The sequence below is a fragment of the Protopterus annectens genome, chromosome 5.part1, assembly GCF_019279795.1.
Source record: "Protopterus annectens isolate FY-2018-M chromosome 5.part1, PAN1.0, whole genome shotgun sequence".
NCBI classification, from domain to species: domain Eukaryota; kingdom Metazoa; phylum Chordata; order Ceratodontiformes; family Protopteridae; genus Protopterus; species Protopterus annectens.
The window spans coordinates 306,194,825-306,214,865 of NC_056736.1; the positions used below are offsets into that span (position 1 = coordinate 306,194,825).

Here is a 20,041-nt window from a genome sequence, read left to right on the forward strand (position 1 = left end):
GGACCTAATCACCTCTAGAGCATGGAAGGAACCGGACACCATGGAGCCTATTCCAAAAAGGCCAGACAAAGTTCTTAGCCCCCCCACCAGACAGGACCAGCTGGAATAAGGGGTCCCCAATAGACACTATGATGGTGGCAGCTGTCACAAAGAAAGAGCTCACAATCTCCTGACCAGGTGTCAAGGACAAGGGATCATCTGGGGAAGCGAGTCTATGCTTCAGCAACCTTTATGATAAGGGTGCTGAATTACATGGCGCACATCATCCGAATACAGAGTGACTTAGACAAGGAAGTTGCTGAGTCGCCTCTAGAGCCCACATCGGCAGAGGGCAAGAAGATGTTCTCTGCATGCATGGCCAGTCTGAAATCAGTTGCAAATACTTCCATGCACCTCCTTTCCCATGCCATGGAAGGAGCCACCAGGGCATCCGGGTTCGGCATTGCCATAAGGCACTATGCCTAGCTCCAGCTCTGTCAATTTTTGGAACTCTTCAAGGCGTCGTTTGCTAATGCCCCCTTTGATGGTTCTGCCCTGTTTGGGAAGTCCATGTGAGAGACTGTAGTCCAGAGTGAGAAGGACGGGAAGACACTGACTGCTGTCGGGATCTGCTTCTTTGCCCCTCAAAGATCCTTCTCAAGGAATCAGCGAGGGGCAAAGAAGATGTTTTTCCAGAAATCTCAATTCTCCCAGGACACTCAGGACTCTTCTTCCCCAGAGGTAGAGGGGGTTATGATAGATGAGGGCCCAGAGGCAGAAAAGGGGTCTGAAGAACTTCGGGTCTCGAGAACCATTCTCGGACAGACCCACACAACAGCCCTGAGGATTTGCCTGACTGGTTATCGCTGGAGGCAGTCAGGGGATGTCTTTCTTTATATCCAATGAAATGGTAGTCCATTACAACAGACCGTTGAGTGTTACAAATCATATCCAGAGGCTACTCTATCCCTTTTGTGGATGCACCTCCCCCACCAAAACTCCTCCCAGACGTTCCACTCACACAAAGGGAGGAAGCAGCACTGGAGATAGAAAAGCTGCTAAGAAAATGAGTCATCCAACCCGTCCACCCAGACCAATCCAGATCAGGCACCTATTCCAGGTTCTTTTTAGTGCCAAAGAAAATGGGGGACCTAAGACCCATTCTGGATCTTTCCACTCTAAACCTGTCAGTAGCCAAGGAGAAATTCCGGATGGTCACACTTCAGTCCATTCTGCCCTACCTGCAAGCAGAGGATTGGATGTGCTCGATCAACCTCCAGGATGCATACTATCATATCAAAATGAACAGGAGCTCCCACAGGTTTCTTCGCTTACGGCTGAGGGACAATCATCATCAGTTCAGGATCCTACCCTTTGGTCTCAACACAGCCCCCAGGGTGTTCACCAAAGTCATGCGGTAATAGCGGCCCACCTGAGGATTCAGGGAATCGAGGCCTGCCCCTGCCTGGATGATTGGCTGAGGTTCTGTTTAGAAACACAGTTGGGCAGCAAAAGTTAGCAGTCAAACATGCAACCAGAAACAAGATAGTAACCAGACTTTTATTATAAAAATAAAAAACAGACCGGTTTCGGCAATATAATGTTTTCTTCAGTGTTGAACAGGCAGTCATACAAATCACAATTAAGCATACAAATTTATACATAGTGCTAACCAATAAGCACGTGAATGTGCTGTTAGTACTCATGAATAATACATGATATAATGTAAGCTAGCTAACACTATACCAGAGACCATGGCTACTATTAATCTAACAGCCCAAACAAATAATTCCAAAACCTAAACAAAAACAGTATTTAAGAATAATAACATCATAAGGTATAGAATCATAAAGGAAATAATTATACATGATTGAAATAGGTATATACATCCATTGTCAAAATTTATCTCCTTTGATATATATAACTATAAAGGGCCCATTTCCTTACTAAAACAGGCATATAGTGAATGACCCAAACAACTAACATATATCATAACCCATAAAAAATATAATATACTGTTATATATACAAAAGGTGATGTATATGTATAGAATCTGCAATAAATGAGTAAGAAAATATTATACCTTGCATAGATGATAATTGGAGTAGAAGTTAAAACCATATACAACATTCTTCATGAAATAAACGTTATAGATGATCATTGAGTCCAGGTGGAAAAAGTGCGCCAAAAGTTATTATCCAGTACTTTTCCTTGTGATTTAAGATACCATGCCACCCTTGTGGGTTGCTGCGATCTCCAACTATTCGGTCTATGATCATAAACATAAACTGTGCTTGTTGATGTTTTGAGACATGTCGGTATAAGGCATTAGTCTCCTTTTCGTTTTTAATATCACTTCAATGTTCATTTATTCGTGACCTGAGTGGCCTAGAAGTCTGGCCAACATAGAATGCCCCACAATGGCATGAAGTCAAGTAAACAACCCAGTCACTGCTACAGTTACCAAAAATTTTACAGTCAAAGACCTTACTAGTGTTTCGACTAGAAAAGTGCTGGGACTTGGTAATCTGTTTACAAGAGCCACAGTGGCCACATGGATAAGTACATAGCAATTCATGTCCCATTATTGTAAGCTGTTTATGAATTGCTCCACCACTACCAATGTGTTTGTAATGAGATAAATGGGAGCCCAATGTTTTACCTTTCCTATATGAAGATTGACATTCTTCCCCCAGAATAGATCTGAGTTGTTCATTGGCTAGTAGGATATTCCAATGTCTGTTTATAATATCCCTAATCACATAATAATTCCTACCATATGTTGTGATGAATCTGATTATAGATGATCGGGAATCTCCGGAAGGAGTCTTATAATTCAGCAATCTGTTCCTATTCATTTTGGAGGATCGAGTCCATGCTTTATTGATATCTTCAAAGTTATACCCTCTACTAGCAAATCTATGACATAAGTCAAGACTAGCTATATCATAATCTGATTTGGTAGAACTAAGGCGTTTCATACGCATAAATTGTGAAACCGGGATATTTCTGATGGTATGACGTGGGTGCATGCTCGAAGCATGTAATAGAGTATTGTATTGGGGGTATTTGCAAAACACTCCGGTAGCCAGGGTATGATCATGATTTCTGGAAACAGTTACATCCAGAAAATTAATAGTCTGCATATCAAAGGTAATAGAAAATTCAATGCCCCAGATATTACCATTAAGATACTCTACAAATTCCTGCAAATATCCCACATCCGCACGCCATACCATCCAACAGTCATCCAGGTACCTACGCCAGATGTCCATTTCTACCAAATATATGTTGTGAGATGCATCGTAGATCATGCATTCTTCAAAGAATGCCATAAACAGGTCGGCATAAATGGGAGCAAAAGATGCTCCCATTGCCGTACCCTGTAATTGCCAGTAGCATTGCCCTTGAAAATAAAAAACATTCTTGTTAAGTACATGTTCTGACATGCAAATTAATAGCGTATTAAACCCTGGTGAATATAAACCAGCCCTATCCAACCAGTATTTAAGGGCTTGCAATCCAGCCCAATGCGGTATACTGGTATGCAAGGCTTTGACATCCAATGAACACATTAGCCACCAGGCTCCAATTGTGTGTCCTCTATGATTTTAAGGAACTGTGTAGTGTCCTGTAGCCTTGCCCTGACCAAACCCAAAAGAGGTTTAAGATGTTGTGTCAGGAAGGCTGACAAGGGTTCGGTCAAGGAACCAATACCCGAAACTATCAGTCTACCCAGAGGTTTGGTTAGTGATTTATGGATTTTGGGTAGTAAATACAGAATCTGCTTACGGGGGTCCTTGACCGAAAGTTGTATAACACATTTTTTGCTGATGATACCCTCCTCACATGCTAGATTCAGGAAAGAGTCACTTTCTTGCTTGAAATTCGGGGTTGGGTCTATGGCCATGTTCATATAACATGCTGTGTTGGATAACTGGGATAAACCCTCATGAAGATAAGCACTCATGTTTTGTACAACCACGGCCCCACCCTTGTCTGCAGGTAATATAACTATGTCCTTGTTGTTACGTAGCTGTTGGGGGGCAATGCTCTCTTGCTGTGAAAGGTTGTGTCTCAACATAGTGTATCCATAATTTTGAAAGTGTAGATCCCTGAAGACGGACTGCATGAAAATCAACACATTCTTGTTCATTGGAGGCTGGAATTCAGATTTGCCAAATCTGAATTCGTTAGATCTTTGAGATATATCATCTGCAAAAAACAACTTAAGGTTTAGACTATGACAAAAGTTAATAACATCTGTGACAATATGGTATTCATTGGAATGAAAGCCAGGTATAAAACTAAGCCCTTTATTCAAAAGAATTTGTTGATCACCAGACAAACGTACATTAGATAAGTTTAAAACATTTTGATGTTCATCTTGACTTATGTTAGAAAGTTCTGGATCAAGCCCTCCAGGGAATGCTCTAATGGATCTTTTCTTATGCTTCCGTCCCCCTCTGTGTTTTGAACCATTTCTAAAGGGATATTTCTGTTTGTTTTCTTTTTGTGTGGTGATCCCCTGTCCCCTGAGCTGTCATAGTCTGTAAGAGAGGAATCCTCTCCTGAAGTGCTGTTGTTGAACCCATCCCTATTTTTCAAAATAGATCTTGGTCTTTTTCTGGGGCGACCAGAGGCAGACCCCTGACTAACCACTGCAAATCTGACTGAACGATTAAACTCAAAAGGGCGTCCCCTTTGGTAATCAAAATAATCTCTATGAAATGTTTTAATCTTTCTTTCTTTGGTAGTTCTTTCGTGGTTTGTCAATTCTTTGGATAACTTCTTTAGGTTATCCTGGAATTTGGATAGGGACTCATATTTTTTACAAGCACAACATAATGTTTTGACCTCCTGAATATTCACATCTACCATCCTCTCATAGTATTGTAAAAGAACATTCACAAATAACATAGACCCAGTTTGTAAGGCCTCCTTCCAGTCACAATTCAACTTATCATCCGGTCTGCCTATCAATGGTTGGAGCCATATTCTCAAGCCCCTAGGTGCAATATTCTTATTGGAATATGCTCTAAACAATTTCAAATGCCATATGTTGGATCTCAAAGTTTTGAGGCCTTTTGTAAGAGAATGGAAGGACAAATCACAATCAGATGAAATCTGTTGATCACTGTTACTTGGATTACTGCCTTTTGAGGTATTAATCCCAAACACTCCAATATCCTCCCGATCGGCGTATAATCCAGATAATATACTTTCAAGGTCCATGCTGCGAATGTCTAATAAAAAATCTGCAAAAAGAGGGAATGGCAGTTATTGACAAACCCCGAAAAAACTTCTATAATTTCTCCAATTTGAGTAGAAGTTGGTCAGGGGCACCTCCAGCCGCCCCAACAAAATGCCAAGACTAAATTCCCAACCTGAAAAATCAGGAAGGCTGGTATGGGAGGGTGGTTCAACAACGTAATAGTATTCCTAAAATATACGATGATAAGGTCTAATAATCTGACCAGGGGAATACTACCAGATAGTATAGTACCAGATTGGGCTGTTAGATTAATAGTAGCCATGGTCTCTGGTATAGTGTTAGCTAGCTTACATTATATCATGTATTATTCATGAGTACTAACAGCACATTCACGTGCTTATTGGTTAGCACTATGTATAAATTTGTATACTTAATTGTGATTTGTATGATTGTCTGTTCAACACTGAAGAAGGCATTATATTGCCGAAACCGGTCTGTTTTTTATTTTTATAATAAAAGTCTGGTTACTCACTATCTTGTTTCTGGTTGCACGTTTGACTGCTAAATTTTGCTGGCCAACTGTGTTTCTTTATGGTATTATCTGGCCGTGCATCCCCCATGTGCATAGCATTTGGGTTGGACATGAGGTTCTGTTTACACAGAACAAAATCCTTCTGTGAATCAGACCAACTGTCTGTGTCCTATTTCAAACCGTTCCTAGGCAAACCAATTTCTAAAGTCGCCATTGCTCACTGGATTTCCCAATATATCATCCGGGCATATTCTGATAATGGCATTTCACCTCCGGGTCAGATTAAAGCCCATTCCACTAGGTCTATGGCAACTTCAGTGGCCTTCTTCTCTAGAGTGTCGCAGGATGACATTTGTTCTGCAGCTATTTGGTCCTCATCTCATACCTTCATATCACATTACAAATTGGACATTGTATACAGGTGTAGGGCATCCTTTGTCTCTGCTGTGCTCCGAAATATCTTTCAGTGAAGGCCACTTAGATATTGGTAGCTGGGGACTCTGTCCCACAGGTTGAAGACCAAATGAAGTAAACTACTTCAGATAAAGAAGTTATGCACTCACCATAACGTTCCATCTGAGTAGTTGTACTTCATTTGTCTTCAACTATCCCCCCTCCTTCCCCCAACCTTATCACTATTTTCCTATCCTGGCATATGGGAGAGGTGCACGCTAGTGGCTCTCCTGGTTATGCTAGGCTTAGGTTTGTCGGAGCCTTTAATGGTAAGGTCCTTTTGGGTCGGGCTTATGTTTTCTGATACAACAAACTCAATCTGAGGGGAGACAGGAGACAGGGGTGTTATGGGTAAGGGGAGGAGCTTGGAGCTCGGTTCAGATGCTAGTGATGTGGCCGTCTCGAATCCGATCCAGATCCAAATACCCACAGGTTGAAGACAAACGAAGTGCAACTACTCAGATGGACTGTTATGGTGAGTGCCAACTTCTTTTTTTCTTTGATATATGTACGTAGAAAGTAGCTGTAGTTGAACCTTAAGGTTTGTGTGTTTAATGTTTAAATATACTTAATCTAGGGAAAAATCACTCTTATCCCTACAGAGTGCTCATCCCTTAAAGGCTCTGTGTGTAGGCTGTGCATGTGAAAGGACCGAACCACAAAAGGAGGGGGAGTATCAATATTCATCAAAGATATCCACACCTCCAGGTTGGTGGCACAGCACGAAGCATCAGAGACTATCCATGTGCAACTAACAGTAGGTAAAACTGCCTTCCAGTTTATAGCCTGCTACAGACCACCCTCCCAAACCCAGGAACCCCACTCGGCCTTCCTGAGAACACTGGAAAATATGAAGGTCTCTCCAAACACCATTATATTGGGCGACTTCAACTACCCAAACATAGACTGGGAGCATTACTCTAGCTCCAACACCCTAGCCCAAAGGTTCCTAGAATTTATAAACGCAAATGCTATGGAACAACTTGTTACCACTCCCACAAGAGGGGAAAACATACTGGACCTGATCACCAACATGGGGACTCTATGCTCCAGACTAGAAGTGTATCCCTCACTGGTAAGATCAGACCATAAACTAATCTCACTGGATATTCACATCCCGACCCCACCCCCTGCCCAGAAAACCACAGTGAAAAACTTCTCTAAAGCAAATGTCACACTCCTCAAAACCGAGGTGGAATCCTTCAAAGCCCCTGTGCCTGGGGAAAATACGGCCCAGACTGCAGAATCCTTTATAAACGTATTCTATGAACACCTTCAGGAATGCATGGATCATGTAATCCCAAATAAAACCAAGACCCAATCCTCCAAAGGTAGACGTCCTGTCTGGTGGACCCCAGCCATAAACAAGCTATACAATAGAAGGAGGAAGCTACTGCATGATAAAGCAAAATCCCAAAAAGGGAAGGCATCTCTGATTAGTATTAGCAAAAAACTATGGGCACTCATAAAATCGTCTAAGGCCAGCTTCGAGAGAAAAATTGCACAGGACACTAAGGATAATCACAAGGCTTTCTTTAGTTATGTTGGGAACCTGGGTGGGAAGAATTCTCAGATATGCTCAGAATTAGTCCAAAATGACAAAAAATACACCGAACACACAGACATTGCCAACATCCTAGCTGATAGGTTCAGCGCAAACTTCTCCCCCCCCCTCCCCACCAAAAGGGTAAATATCTATCCCAGCAGAGTGCTGCCCCCCTGACATCTCAGATGCTCATGTAAGAGCCGCCCTCTTCAAAGCAAAAAACACAGCATCAATGGGACCAGACGGTGTCCTGGGCTGCGTCCTACATGAACTCCAAGAAGAGCTAAACCCAAACATAAAACTACTGTTCAATCTCAGCCTTACTACACGATATCTACCTAAAGAGTGGCGTACAGCTACAGTGGTCCCTCTCCACAAAGGTGGTGCTTCAACGGATCCTGGAAACTATCGCCCCATAAGCCTGACTAGCTTGGTCTGCAAAGCTATGGAAAGGATCATCATGGACCTCATAAATAAAGATATTGGGGACCTACAGACACTGGATCCTACCCAGTTCGGCTTTGTTAAGGGCAGATCCTGCCTCTTAAACCTGGTTGATTTCTTTGAAACAGTCACCAAGGCCATTGACGAGGGGAAGGTGGTCCACACAGTCTACCTAGACCTCGCAAAAGCCTTCGATACAATACCCCACTCGGGCATTATAGATAAGCTCACCAGCTTAAATATAAACCCCTATGTCATTAGATGGGTTGCAAACTGGCTCAAGGACAGAACCCACATGGTTAGAATTGCTGAAGCCATGTCAGACTCCAAACCAGTTACAAGTGGCGTCCCACAAGGCTCAGTCCTGGGACCTCTCTTGTTCGGTATGTATTTCTCGGAGGTACAGGCCAACACGGAAGGACTGTGGCTGACCAAGTTCGCAGATGACTGCAAACTGGGCGCCATAATCGACTCTCCAGCCGACACAAGCATCCTCCAAAAGGGCCTCATAGAAACAGACAACTGGTGGCAGAGCCATGGCCACAAGCTAAACGCCAAAAAGTGTATAGTCATCCCCTTTGGCAAAAACAAAGTGCCCACAAATTACCACATAAGTGGTAATCCATTAAGTACAGAAGAAGTAATTAGGGACCTGGGGACCCAAGTTGATAGCAATCTCTCATTTGACAACCAGTGGCCAAAGTGGTTAGAAAAACATTTTATATAGCCCACCTAATCATGAAGGGATTCACATCTAGATCAGGGGAGGTCATCGTGCCTCTTTACTCATCCCTCATCAGGCCCATAATTGAGTACAATGCCCCTTTTGGGATGTACCTTACCAGACACCTGCAGCAACTGGAAAGACCCCAAAAGTACCTCACCAAGAGGATCAAAGGGCTCAAACAGATGCCATAAGCTGCCCGGTTAAAGAAACTCCAGCTCTACTCAGTGGCATACCGCCTGCTCAGAGGTGATCTGTGCCTGCCATATAAAGCCATATCCAACCAAGAATTAATGGACATGCTGCACCTCAGAAAATCCAAATCCCCATCGAGCTACGCGCTCGAGAGACTTGAACCTCAGCACTGAAATAAATAGGACATGCTGGAGGGACAGATTCATAACCCAAAGTCTCCCTTCACTCTGGAATAAAATCCCAGTCCAGGTTAGGCAGAGTCCCTCATTGACTCTCTTCAAGAGGAATCTTGATGAGTGGATGGGAGATCGTAGGTTTACCCCGGGTATCACTTCTGTGTTACTGTTAGTCAGAGGCACAGTATACTAACCTTGAAAAAGGGCATAGCAAAATTAATTTAAAATGGGTGGCGAAAGCCAAACACACTCTGGCTAGGCTTATAAATGCCCTAGGGCAGATAGCCTAGTATGAACCTATGAACCTATAAAGTAAGATTAGGATCAGATTTCCTCATGACTCGTGCTTTGTACATCATCTGATATTGTCTGGATTTTCATTTCTGGTTAGATTATTTTCCTGATGTTGATAAAGAACAGAGGAGCTTCCTCACTGCATATTGTAAAATGATGTTTAATGCAACTTTACCAGCAATTATGGTATAATGAACATCTTTTAAATGAATATGTTGAAAATGTTGTCCACAAAGTGATGTTGCACCAGTCATTCAGTTTCTTACTGAGTGATTTATTCCAGAAGTAAGCTATTATTTTTTTATTAGCTTGATTTGATCAGTTCTCCATCAGTAATCCCAAATAAAATGCATATTAATGTGCTTTTTGTATTTTCATTCAGAGAACAACATCCAGACTTGACAGATAACCTGAAAGAATTAAGGCAACATCTCATTGAAAGCACTGATGAAATGACACCATTGAAAGTTTGGGAACTTCAAGGTACTTTGTATTGAAGTGATACTATCTGGATTAAGTTAGTTTGTTTGTATATGTAATAACTGAGAAGGTGGGTCATAATTTCAAATAGGTTATGTAATTCATCCTTAAAAAAATTAAACTGAACCTCGTGCAATGCAGAAGATGAACAGATGATAAAAAGATCAGTGAACTTTTTTTAACATTCCAGATTATTTGAATGCATGCAAATTTTGAATGCAAAATGATGATAAAATATTTTAACATTAGATTTCATATCTGAAGTATAGTTATTAATTTCTTTAAAATTCCCAAGTATTCAAATAACAGCTTTAGATGACAAAAAAATAAATTTCATGTGGCCAAGTCTTACCATTGTGGGTAAATGGTGTCAATTTTTTTGGTGATTTTGTATTAGCTAGCGTGTTTGCACTAGCACATCCTGTTATTTAACGTGGTGATGTTTCGCAGAAAATACAGAGATAAAATTTCTGAGATAGGTAAGTATAACTTCAACAGAATTCTTCATAATCGCATATTACTGAGTGTTTATTCACATGTGTTTGTTGTGTCATTACTATGCATGGGCAGTGAATGTATTTATCTTTAATAATAATGTCAATGTATGGCTTGCAGTCAGTCACCAGCATTTGCTTTCTCATAAGCCATCTTTGTCCCAACATTTTTATTATTCAACACTACAGCATCATGTTGCTTTCTGAAATAATTTAAAAATGCTGTAATTGCTGTATTTGGCTTCTATTTAATGATAAAAGTGCCAAAATTTAATGGAAGAATTTATTTTCTGTTCATGTATGTCTTAGCACTTGTTGTGGAAAGCAGTGTTACTTTCTCTGCATAGTGTGCAAACAAAAGAAATTTATATTACAACATAGCTTTCTGTTAGACTAGTGCCATAAAATGATCTGTAGAAGACATAGATAAGTACTAGGCTAACTGCCCTTGTGGGCCATTTTAAGCCCAGCCAGTTACCCCATGTGAGAATCAAATCCTGCACCTTGTGTTTGTAAGGTAAACACCTTAACCATTATGCCAACCTCCCACCCTGTTTTACACCTGTACCATCTCCCATATTGGTTGCCACAGAATAACACTATGTTGTTAATAAGTTTGTTGTTCTTACCTGTCTTCACCTGCCTACAACTTGGATTTCTGTTATTGAAGTACTGATGTACATCATATAATCTTTTTCTTTTTATATCTAACTATACAATGCCAAATGTTGCTTTCCATGGGCATTTTAAAATGCAATTTGTTGCTTCCCTGTTATAATAAAGTCCAAAATAAAATGTCACATCTCCACTTTTTCATATCAGTTTCCTATGCCTATGTGCATTCATAAACCATGGTAATTTGTTTTAATGTTGTGGGTAGTTGCAATAATACACTCTTAGATAAGGTGCTCTTGGTTGTGCTGTTACGGACAGATCAGTTTACCTGTGGCTGTGTTACTGTAACCAGTACCACAGTGTCAAATGTTGCTTTCTAGAAATGTTTAAGTACTGTATCTTGCGCTGTTGTCATCATAAAGTTTAGGTTCATAGGTTCATACTAGGCTATCTGCCCTAGGGCATTTATAAGCCTAGCCCATCGATATGTGGCTTTCGCCACCCCTTTAGTTTGAATAAAACTATGCCTATTATTTTGCTGTGCCTCTGTCAAGCAGTGACACTGAAGTAATCCCTGGGGTATATCTGCGATCTCCCATCCATTGGTCAAGATTCCTCTTGAACAAGGTCAGTGAGGTGCTCTGCCTCACATGTACCGGGATTTTGTTCCACAGCATAGGGAGTCTCTGGGTGATGAATCTGTCCCTCCAGCACGTCCTATTAATTACCGTGTCAAGGTTTAAGTCTCCCGCCCTTGTGGTTCTGAGGGATCTAGATTTTTTGAGGTGAAGCATATTCATCAAATCTGGGTTTGACATGGCCTTATATGTCAGGCACAGGTCACCTCTGAGCAAGCGGTATGAGACTGAATAGAGCTGGAGTTCTTTCAGTCGGGCAGCATAAGACATATTTTTGAGACCCTTTATCCTCTTGGTGAGGAACTTTTGGGGCCTTTCCAGCTGCTGCAGGTGTCGGGTCAGATACATTCCGAATGGGGCATTGTACTCAATCATAGGTCTAATGAGTGATGAGTACAGGGGGGACGATGACCTCCCTTGATCTAGATGTGAATCCCTTCATGATCAGGTGGGCAATGTAGAAGGTTTTCCTGACTACTTTAGCAACATGAGTGTCAAACGAAAGGCTAGTGTCAACCTGGGTCCCCAGGTCCCTGATGACTTCTGTGCTCAGTGGATTGCCACCTATATGGTAGCAAGGTTAACCTTGTTTTTCCTGAAGGGTATGACTATGCATTTCTTAGCGTTTAACTTTAGGCCATGGCTCTGGCACCAGTTATCCGTTTCTGTGAGGCCCTTCTGAAGGATATCTGTGTCAGAAGTGTTTTCGACTATGGCGCCCAGTTTGCAGTCATCTGCAAGCTTTGTCAGCCATAACCCTCCTGTGTTTGCTTGTACTTCAGAAAAGTAGATGCCGAACAAGAGTGGACCCAGGACTGAGCCCTGTGGTACACCACTTGTGACAGGCTTTGAGTCTGACATGGCTCCAGCAACTCTGACCCTGCGGGTTCTGTCACTTAGCCAGTTTGCAACCCATCTTGTGATGTATGGGTTTACATTCAAGCTGATGAGTTTTTCGATGATACCTGAGTGGGGTATTGTGTCGAAGGCCTTTGCCAGGTCGAGGTAGGCTGTATGGACTGCCTTTCCTCATCAATGGCCTTGGTGACTGTTTCAAAAGTCAACCAAGTTTAAAAGGCATGATCTGCCTTTGACAAAGCCAAACTGGGTTGGATCCAAAGTCTGCAAGTTCCCTATGTCTTTATTTATGAGTTCCATTATGATCCTCTCCATGGCTTTGCAGATAAGGCTTGTCAAACTAATGGGATGTGAACTGTGGGTTTAATTCCACAGTGGAGCACACAGCCGGGGACACCATCCGTCCCATGGATGCTGTGTTTTTGCCTTGGAGAGAGCAGTTCTCACCTGGGTTGGAGATGTTGGGGGATACAATCCTCTGGTATAGATATCTCCGGGGATGGGGGAGAAGTTTGCACTGAACCTGTCAGCCAGTATGTTGGCAATGTGTGTAGGTTCAGTAATCTTCACATCATTTTGGACTAATTCTGAGCATATCTGGGAGTTTCCTAGGTTTCTAACATAGCTAAAGAAGGCTTTATGATTGTCTTTTGTGTCCTTGGCGATTTTTCTCTCAAAATTAGCCTTGGATGATTTTATGAGAGCTCTTAGTTTTACTTATAATGATCAAAGGTGTCTTACCTTTCAAGGATTTTGCTCTATCTTGTAGTAGCTTCCTCCTTTTGTTGTAGAGCTTGTTTATGGCTGGGGTCCACCAGACTGGACGCTTGCCTTTGGTACAAAGAGTCTTAGTTTTGTTTGGGATTGCCTGATCCATGCAGTCCTGTAGGTGCTGGTAGAAGGCATTTGTAAGTGATTCAGCGGTTTGAGTAATGTTTACCACTGGCTCAGGGGCCTTAAAGGAGACCACACTAGTTTTTAGAAGTGTGGGCTTTTGAGAAGTTTTTCACTGTGGTCTTTTTTATTTCAGGTTGGGGCGGATGAGGACCTCCAGCGAGATTAGTTTATGATCTGATCTCACCAGTGAGGGTACTTCCGTGTTGAACATTGTGAACCCATGTTTGTGATGATGAGATCAAGTATGTTTTCTCCTCTTGTGGGGATGGTGACAAGTTGTTCCATGGCATTTGAGTTTATGAATTCCAGGAACCTTTGGGCTAGAGAGTTTGGGCTTGAGTAGTGTTCCCAGTCTATATTAGGGTAGTTGAAGTCACCTAGTATGATGGTGTTTGGAGATACATTTATCCCCTCCAGTGTTTTCAGGAAGGCCATGTGAGGTTCCTGAGTTTGAGTGGGTGGCCTGTAACATGCTACAAATTGCAGAGCAGTCTTGCCTATGGTTAATTGCATCTGGATGGTCTCCGATGCATCGTGCATTGCCACCAACCTTGAAGTGTGGGTGTCCTTTATGAATATGGACACCCCCCCCTCCTTTTTTGGTGTTGTCCGGATTTTGGGGCCGGAACGCATGATATGAGGTGAAACCTGATAGTGCTGGGGTGCTCTCAGGAGCCTTGAACCAGGTTTCTGTCACAGCACAGACATCAATGTTCTCCATACTGAGAAGGGCCTCGAGTGCGAGACTTTATTATAACAGGGAAGCAAAATGTTATAGCTGGACTCAGTGCCATCTGTTTTCCATTCCAGGTTCTTTAATATAGTTTGTGCAAAGAAGTGCTGCTTCCACTGTCTCTTGCACAAACATAGGAAGGGAAATAAATATATATATATATATTTTTATGTATGGTGAACCTTAAGGCAACCTAAAGGTTTTGATATACTGGAGAGACATCAGGCCACTCTTGGCAGGGGATCTGTAGTGTTATGAGTACTGCAACAGTGAAGAGAAGGGCATCTAGCATTATGGTAAAATTTTACACAACTGTACTTTCCTTATTTTGCTCCAGTTTTATCTCTGTTTCTAATCTGTTCATTCTGTACATTATAAACCATTATCACTCGGGAAGCAAAATTGATCTGCGATATGGTAGGTTATTGGGGCTTTATGGGTAAAGGGCAGAGCTCGAGAATTGGATCCGTGAATGTAGAGAAAGTGACCAAGCCAGATCAGAGGCCCATCAGCTTAGGAAGATTGAAAATGGAGAACACATATACATTGTTATGGTGAGTAAATAACTTTTGTGAATCGGAATCACATTTATTGGCCAAGTATGCACACATACAACTCCAGTTTTGATGACGCTCCAAGTATAAGTTACATAATAGACATACACACAACTATCAGTCACACACCTGAAATAAAAAACAAGACAGAAAATGTAAATATATGCATGCATGCAAAGTGGAGTTCGGTGCAAGAAATGCTGAAATAAACACTGTGAAACAAGTATTAACAATATGTAAGCAATATTGCAAAACCCTAGGAGACCTGGGGGATTGGGTACCCAGTCTGATTAAGCTAGATTAACCATTTATGAGCTTGATGGCCTGTGGGGAAAAAACTGTTCTTACATCTGTTTGCTTTGGCATATTTTAATCTATAACACCTGGCCAATGAAAGAAGTTTAAAAAGGTTGTGACCTGGATGTGAGTGGTTGGTAATGATTTTCCCTTCCTATTTTCATAACTCTGGAATAGTACATGTCCTATGAGGTGAGCAGACTAGCACCAATGATATTTTCAACAGACCTGATTATTCTTTGTAGTCTGTTTTTGTCATGTTTAGTCACTGATCCAAACCACACTGTTATGGATGAGCTGATAACAGACTCAATGGCTGCTGTATAGAACTGAATCAACAGCTCCTATGGAAGGTTGACCTTCTTCAACTGTCACAGGAAGCACATTTGCTATTGTGCCTTTTTTATGATGGACCCTACACTGGTCTCCCATTTCAAGTCACTGGAAATTATAGAACCCAAAAAAGGTGAAGGTTTCTACAACTGAAATAGCAGTATTAAATAAAGAGAGGGGGAATAATATTGTGGGACCTGTCCTAAAGTCCACTATTATCTCCACAGTTTTAAGAGTGTTTATCTCTGAATTGTTATGACTACACCAAAGAGGCCAGCTGCTCAACCTCTTGTCTGTATGCAGACTCATCAGTATTCCTGATGAGCCCAATAATGGTTGTATCGTCCACATATTTGATAAGTTTGACAGAGGGGTCCTTAGAGCTGCAGTCATTAGTGCAGAGGGAGAAGAACAGTGGGGAGTGCACACATCCCTGGAGGCACCTGTGTTGATCATGCAGCACACATGACCACAGATGTCAAAGCAACAGGCCGGTAGTCATTCAATCCTGTTATACTAGGTTTTTTAGGGACTGGAATGATTGTGGCATGTTTGAAACATAATGGAACTTCACACAGCAGTAATGATGTATTGAAAATCCAAATAAAGACAAGGGACAGTTGATCAGCACAAATTTTTAAGTAAGAAGGTGAAACCCTATTTGGACCTGTTGCTTTCTTGGTGTACTGTCCTTTAAAAATCCGACACACATCCTCTTCAGAGATATTTAATGGAGGTTGAATGGGAGAATGTAAGGGGGGAGAATCGTACAAGTCTGTACACTGAGAAAGCTGGAGACAGTGTTTGTATTTTAGGACTTACCAAACCTGCAGTAAAATGCATTCAGTTGTCAGCCAGCTGGTGATTTACTGTAGTATGGAGGGTGGGGGGAGGTTTCCTGTAATTTGTAATATTCTGTAGTCTTTTCCATACTGATGAAGGATCATTGGCTAAAAACTGATTTTTCAGCTTTTCACAGTAACTCTTTTTAGCCAATCTGATTTATTTTGTCAGTATGTTCCTTGCCTGTCTAAACAGAGTTCTATTCCCATGTTTGTAGACAGCTTCCTTGGCTTGACAAAGCTGCTTTAGTTTTGCAGTGAACCATGGTTTCCTGCCATTAAATTTTAACCAGGTCTTGGTGGAGAGAGACATCTTCACAAAAGCTAGCATAAGATGTTACTGTGTCTGCCAGTTCATGTAAGTTAGCAGCAGTATCTTCAGACACCCTAGTCTGTACAATCAAAGCAGGCTTGCAGCTTCAACTTAGCCTCAGTAGTCCACCTTCACACTGTATTAATCACAGGTTTAGGAGATTTTAACTTACTCCTTTAGGTTGGGTACAAATGAATCAAATGGTGGTCAGAGAAACCTAAAGATGCATGGGGACAGTGAGAAAGGCATATTTTAACACTGTATATCAATGATCTAGTGTGTTTCTCTCTCTGGTAGGGCACTCTATGTGCTGTATAAATTTGAGAATTCTGTGACTGAGATTTGCCTTATCAAAATCTCAAAGAATAATCAGAAGACAGTTCGGATGATTATGTTCCCTGTACGTTATCTGATCAGCCAGTTTCTCTAGAGCCTCACTCATGCAGGCTTGAAGTGGAATGTAGGCACTAACCAAACTAAAACTCTTACAGTGAATAAAAAGGCCTACAATTAACAAAAAGCATTTCTAAGTCAGGATGGCACATTTTACTTAACACCGTGACATCAGTACACCAACCGTAATGGATATAAAAGCAGATTCTGTCTCCCTTTTTTTCACTGATGTCTTCAATGCACAATCTGCTATATAAAGTTGAAAACCAGGCAGATGTAATGCAGAGTCTGGGATGGATTCATTTAGCCAGGTTTCCATGAAACACAGAAGAAAGTGAAAAGTCCTTCTGAGTTCTATGAAGGAGTAACAGTTCATCCATTTTATTGCCTAGAGAGCGGAGGTTCGCCAGTTGTAAACTTGGAAGTGCCATTCGAAAACCCTGCTTTCTCAGCCTAAAGAGTGCACATGCACACTTCCCTCTTTTACAGTACCTGTGTCTACATCTGCTGCCGACAGCTGTTGCTCTACCAGACAAGATATCCAAAAAAGTTCTTAACTGTGAAAAAACCGGTGTCATGCCGCACAAAGTGAATTGTTGAATATTCAGCAATTCTTCAAAGGTGTACTTGATTACAGTTGAACACCAAACAATGGGACAAATAAACAAAAAGAAAGAATACTAGAGAGCACTACGAGGCTGCCATTTGTGGCACCATTTTTTTCACGCTGTAAATGTATGGAAACATATTTTACTGCTGTAGCTTTTGTTTTATCCTCATTTATTTTGTATCCTAAAAAACTTTGTCAAAATGTCATTCAGCAGTGAAATATACTTTCCTGGAATTATCAAAAACAAAATAATATTTGCAAATAAGGCTAATTTTTCTTGAGTACCATACCTGTTATACCTCATATTTACATATCTGAGCAGTGCTTCATGTAGATATTTAGGAGTAGACCTTTTTCAGTGTTTAAGGCATTTAGAGACAACTACCTATGGCAATGTTTGCAGTTATTAAAAAGTAGTAGAGGATCATCTGACAACCAATGTAGAAGATTTTGTAGGATTGAAAAGTGTACTAATTGGTTCTTTGAGAGTAGCTGATGCAGGGATTAGACTACCAGATTACATTAAAGTAAGCACTAGTTTAGATATTTTTAAGAATAGCCTGGGCACTTATTATGGGAACAACTGATGTTATGTAGTCCAATCTCACCTACATTCTTAGCCGAGGGAACAGAGCCGAATGTCTTTCTATTAGCTGGGCTAAGATTGTATCCCATGCTGTACTGCTCTCTATCCCCAGATCTCGTTTGCCACCCGTGTAGCTCGGACGTGGTCTCGCTCTTGGCTGTGGCTAAGTACCCTTTTTCTTCCTTATCAGAGAAATTTGTTGCAAAACAAAAAGGTATTTTAATAGCTATTGTGTGTTCTTGTCTTGTCTTTTGGAAAAGTTGTGTTTTTGATCGTTTTTTTTCTGTGGTATCCCACTAGCTGTTTCCAACGGGCTAGGCCCATTTCAGTTATAGGACCTAGTCTGTCCCCTTGCTTTCCTTGTGTCATAAAAGTTTACCGGGACTAAAAACTGTTTAAATTAGAGGTATTAGTCCTTTCCCCCTTGTGTTTGTGTCTAAGGATCGTTTAACTTAGAGATCTTGTGGTATTTGTTTGTTGTAGGCTTTTTCCTGCCTTGTGACTGTTTGACCATTGGTCCATTTATTCAGTGATTAATTGTCTTTGGTGCTTTATTATTGTTGGTTAACTATGTCCAAAGATACTAAGGAGCACAAGCCCTTGGACTTCAAGAAATCCTCTAGGTGCAGTTATAAAATGTCCATTACCGATGGACACTGTGTGTATTGTCTGGGAGCGATTCATCTCCAGGAGTCGTGCAGCTTCTCTCATGCTTTTAGTCTGCGAGTTCTTCAGGAAAGGAAGAATAAATTGATTTTGAAGGGACTTCTGAAACCCTCCTTCAAGGAGGGTCTGGAGAGTGCCTCCAGCTCTAAGGCAAAATCCTCTAAATCAAAAAAGAGATATCCGGCTCCATCAGTCTCCTCAGAGCCAACGGAGAAAATGCAAAGTCTGCTTCGACATCCTCAGCTCCATTGTCCTTGGGGCCGCAGGAAGTGTCAGTTGTTATGGAACCTGCTTCGACTCCAATTTTCTTGGAACCTGTTCGGAGCCGATCGCCTAGCATTAGGCCAGTATCCCCTCCTCGCAGGTCCCCTTCGGAGAGGAGGCCTCGATCTTCTTCTCTATCCTCTAAATTCTCCAGGATGTTATCAGATGTGGACGTCGATAGAGTGGTGCAGAGACTCCTTCAGTCACCGGTTCTGGCAAAATTGTTCTCGGCTCCGACCCAGTCGGCTCCGAAGCCGGTCCCTCAACCTGCTTCATTACTTCCTCCTCGGAGCACACCTCAGCTTTTGGAGCTGGAGAGCTCGGCTCCGTGTGATGTCCCTAGGTCAGTTCCAACAGCCCCTCGTGGCTTATCGGTACCGACGTCAGCTCCGACCCCGTCGACGCCGTCCACGGGGTTCAGGACTCAGGATTCTTCGGTCGGATCCAAGGGAGAGGCTTCGGGGCACACCTCGGCGCTTCGGCATGGGGAAGTTTGACTCCTGTCGTGGCTTCAGAGGCTGGTCATTCTTCGGACTTGGGGGGACCAGCCTTCGAGGCCATGTGGAGTGTGCTGGCCAGGTCATAAGCGGCATCATGTGGGTCGGTCATTCTGTCCCCTACTACACTGGTGCAGGTCTCTGATTGCCATCTATCTCTAGACAGTGGAGCCCCAAGGTCTCAGGGTATCCCCATGAGTCGTCCTCACATTTTTGAGGGCCCCTCAGAGTTTTTGCCTGAGGAGCCACCCAGCAAAATGATGTGCAAGAGGAAGCACATAGATTCCCAGGATGAGTCTCTCACATCAGACACCGACCTCTAGGAATCTGAGGGGTCCCCCAAGTCATCCTCTGAGGATGTTTCTTTCTCTGACATCCTAGAGATTTTGAAACAAAGAGGTGACTGGCCATCC

General features: G+C 42.1%; 1 protein-coding gene across 2 annotated transcripts in view; it reads left to right on the plus strand.

Moving 5' to 3' along the window:
• UGGT2 (UDP-glucose glycoprotein glucosyltransferase 2) overlaps positions 1 to 20,041 on the plus strand; it is a 4,352,373-nt gene that overhangs the window by 771,436 nt on the left and 3,560,896 nt on the right. For both annotated transcript variants that reach the window (XM_044072987.1, XM_044072988.1), the window contains exon 9: positions 9,941 to 10,041. In XM_044072987.1, the coding sequence (XP_043928922.1) occupies positions 9,941 to 10,041 (101 nt within the window). The remainder of the gene's footprint in view (positions 1 to 9,940; positions 10,042 to 20,041) is intronic.